The sequence below is a fragment of the Mus pahari genome, chromosome 2 (assembly GCF_900095145.1).
Source record: "Mus pahari chromosome 2, PAHARI_EIJ_v1.1, whole genome shotgun sequence".
Taxonomy (NCBI): domain Eukaryota; kingdom Metazoa; phylum Chordata; class Mammalia; order Rodentia; family Muridae; genus Mus; species Mus pahari.
Genome location: NC_034591.1, coordinates 124222462 through 124226212, shown reverse-complemented (window position 1 = coordinate 124226212; position 3751 = coordinate 124222462). Strand labels below are relative to the sequence as shown.

General features: G+C 42.7%; 1 protein-coding gene across 1 annotated transcript in view; it reads left to right on the top strand.

Annotated features, from left to right (window-relative positions):
• Sumf1 (sulfatase modifying factor 1) overlaps window positions 1-3751 on the top strand; it is a 78170-nt gene that overhangs the window by 64317 nt on the left and 10102 nt on the right. The window contains exon 8 of the mRNA XM_021190554.1: window positions 2229-2288. Within this exon, the coding sequence (XP_021046213.1) occupies window positions 2229-2288 (60 nt within the window). The remainder of the gene's footprint in view (window positions 1-2228; window positions 2289-3751) is intronic.

Sequence of the window (3751 nt, the reverse complement as noted above, 5' to 3'; positions counted from 1 at the left end):
ACCACGCCCTGCTAAATTAGTACTTTTTAAAGGCTCTGTCGAATGTGGGTTTTTAGGGTCACTATTTTAGACACTGTGTCCTCAGTAATTTTCCCGCCTTTTTAGCAAAGTGCTAAGCATTTCAAACAGTTGTACCTAACCCTGTGTCTCGTTTCATAGCAAAAAGTCTCATATATAGCAAGTAGCTGAGCAGTTTTTAGATCCAGGGTTGTGTTGGCTGCTGCAGTTGGATTAGCCTGCAATGGCTGCACCACCATGAAGAGTGACATAGTTTTCGACTGCAACTTTATGTCATTGGAGTAGCAGAGTGGTAGCATTTAATTTTAACCTCTTCCCGTTGGTGAATGACCCACTTCTTGCATGTATTTTGACAAAACAAAATTAATCTTATATTCTAGCACATGCTATGATAGTTGTGCTGAGAACCGAACTGGCATGAACCTCTGGTCTGACAGAATGTGGAGAACCTCCAAATGCAGCAAATGCAGGGATTTCCAAGCAAAAAAGAGTCTTAAGCGATGTGGTCATCATATAGGGTAGACATGTAATTATGCATGCTTGCAGTGATTTTTTGATCGATGCCTCACCTTTTCCCATCTTCTTTTATGGGTATGTATGTTTTGCTTGCATATGTTGGTGTAGCATGAGTGTGCAGTGCCCACAGAGGGCAGAAGAAGGCCTCTAGTCCCCTGAGACTGAGGTTCCAGATAGTTGTGAGCTGCCTTGTGAATGCTGTGAATTGAACCTGGGTCCTCTGGAAGAGTAGCCAATGCTTTTAACCGCTGAGCTGTCTCTCCAGCCCCAAATGCCTTCCTTTTATACATTGATAAACTCACCCAGCGATTCTGGTGTAATAGCTGTCTAGTTCTAGTGTTCCTGAAGAGAAAGCTGTGATACGAGACTCTAGTTTTACTAGTAGACTTTACATTTTCAGCATGCCAATTAAATTAGTAATATTATCAATGTATCTAAGTATTTAGGGTCATAGGTATACCCTGAACTTGCAAAGGAATATATAGAGCCAGGGACTGACTGATAGAGTATAAAACACCTTGAAAGATACCTGCCCTTCTATCCACTGTGACAAGACTGGCATGACAGTGTGCTGCCGCCCCTCTTTGAGAGTGGAGTGGGCATAGTCCTTTTGCCTTTCATCTCTTAATCAATAGTCTTTGACAAATTTTAGCTAGAAATGGGAAAATGAGGCTGGGAGGAGGGTTGTGCCCGGGCTTCTCTTATTTTCAGTAAACAGAGCAGATGGCTGCGTGATTAGTTTTCTTTTTCAACAACAAAGGAAAAACAAATTGTTCCCACCCCCACTCCCCAGCTCTGGCTTATGGGAGTCTCTTGGCGCTTCTTACATGCCTTACTTGATGTTGAGGCTTTTATCTTGGCAGCTGAAGCGCCAGGATTTTCATCTCCATTGCCCTTTTATCAGAACTTCTTTCTAGAAGAACCAGACATACCTTTTGGCTGCTCTGTCTGTGTCTTTGTTCTCTTTACTGTTCTTTCTTGCCAGCAGTAGGCTCTCTCCAACTTCCTGCCTTTCTGGTTTCTAAGAGGAACTAAGGCCGAGAGCTTCAGAGCACAGGTCCTGCAGCAAAGCCTGGCTCTAAATCTTCATTCTTCATTTTCCTTTCTCCAAGGGGGTTATTGATGGTATAAGAATTAATACAAAATACTTACAACAGTGCCTTGTTCCGAACGGCACTATAGCTAAAGTATTTTATTTTTAAAGAAAACGGATCTGTTTCTGAATTACATTGAAAGTTACATGGTTCTGAAACTGTGTAAGGGAATCCTGGGTGATGCACAGTCAGTTATTAACCAGCAACAATATAGCTCATGCTTGCTATCTGAATGAATAAGTTTGGTAATAATAAGGGTAAATCTGAATATCAGGGTGGTTAGGGAGGAGATGCTGCCAAGCAGTTTATGGCACATAGGCAAAAAATAAAATTGGGAGATTAAAGGTAGACAGCTTTCTGTCATCACTGTCTTCATGTAGAGGCAGGAACTTGAGGTGGATTGTAGAAAATTGGTATTTGGACATTTAGGGTATGTGTATTCAGAAGGGTGTGAGAACATATAGACTGTCCAGGACAGAGACATATGGAGAGTCTGGGTAGCCACGGGATGGCTGCTTCTGCCAAAATGGACTCCTTTCCATTCTGTGAGGAGCATTCGTGTTGTTCAGACTAACAAATGATTTTTCTCTTCATCCACAGAAGGGTCCCACTTCTGGGAAAGATCGAGTGAAGAAGGGTGGATCCTACATGTGCCATAAGGTCAGTCCAACTCTGCTGATCTGTTCTTGTGGGTCACAAACTCATTGTAACATACTGCCCCAAACGAGGAAAAGTGGCACAGGGGACAGTAAGAAGAGAAACGGCTGTGAACCGTGTCCTTTGGAGTCTGCTGTCTCCTGCACTGCTGAGAGACTTCTTCCTGTTGGCCTGTGAAACAGGTTGGGCCATCTACCTCTTCCACGCTTAAGTCTAGGACCACACCCTTAATTTCAAATGTCTGTACATTTCTGAGTTCTCTGTTGAGATTCAAGCTAAAGTTATAAATGGAGGGTAGTTTGTGGTTTACCAAAATGGAAGCACCCAAGTGTTTTGGGTGTAAACGTGCATTTTTGCTCCGTGAGCTGTGATTTCAGTGTCCTAACTGGCAATTCTTGGTTAGGCTGAGTGATTGGCGCCTCACAAGTAACCTTCATAAGGAATTTGGAAATAGAACCTGACCTTTCCTTTTTTTTTTTTCTGTTTGAGTCATGCATTTTCAGTGCCTTGAGCACTCAGTGTCTGTCTTCTGGCTCTGTACTAAGAAGCATTTTGCAGTTTATTATTACCAAGAATCTTTGCATGATAACTGACTCAGTCATAGAGATTTTAAACCATCTACAGTGGTTACTACAATTAAGTTACTAATTTGTAGTAGAGACATTAGCAAACTTTCAACGCTGTCCTAATTCAGTAGCCCTCAGACTTTACCTTACTTCAGAATCATCATATGTACGAGATAATGCCTGGCTGTTCACGTCTGCCACCATCTGGTTAGATTTTTCTGCTGTGTAGCCTGGAAATCAGGATGTTTTAAAGCTCTGCAAGTATTGAAAACCTACAGCAAAGTTTGGTAATGGCCTGAAGAAACTCTAGCAGACACACACTGGTGAGTTTGTAGGTGTGTGTTTTCTACAGGTTTCTTAGTTCAGAATCCTTGGCCATGTGATTCAGGAGGGAAGTTCATTCAGCTCAACTCAATTCTTGTTTCAAACATACATTAAACTGGGCATGTCGGCACATACTTCAGGAGGCAGAGGCAGATGGAGCTCTGTGAGTTCAAAGTCAGACAGGGCTAGCCAGCTGGGAGACTGTGTCTTTAAAAACTGGGTATTTTTTTGTTGTTGTTGTTTGTTCCTTTTTTTAAAAGGACAACATATCTGCATTAATATAAGATGTAGATAAATTTAACTTAATGGAGTCTTAATTAATTAATTAATTAATTAAAATGTTGAGTCAGGGGCTTGGTATGCTAGGCAAGCTAGTCTCCAACTCCCAAAGTAAAGCATTCTTTCTGCCTGAAACCCCCATAAATGGGAGCATGGATGTGATCTACCTTACAGGGCTTGTGTCTCATGCTGTTTGTCAGTTTGCTTGCCTGCCTGCCTGCCTCCCTCCCTCCCTCCTTCCCCCTCCTCCCTCTCTCCCTCTCCCCTCCCTTCCCCCTCCCCTCCCCCTCCCCCTCC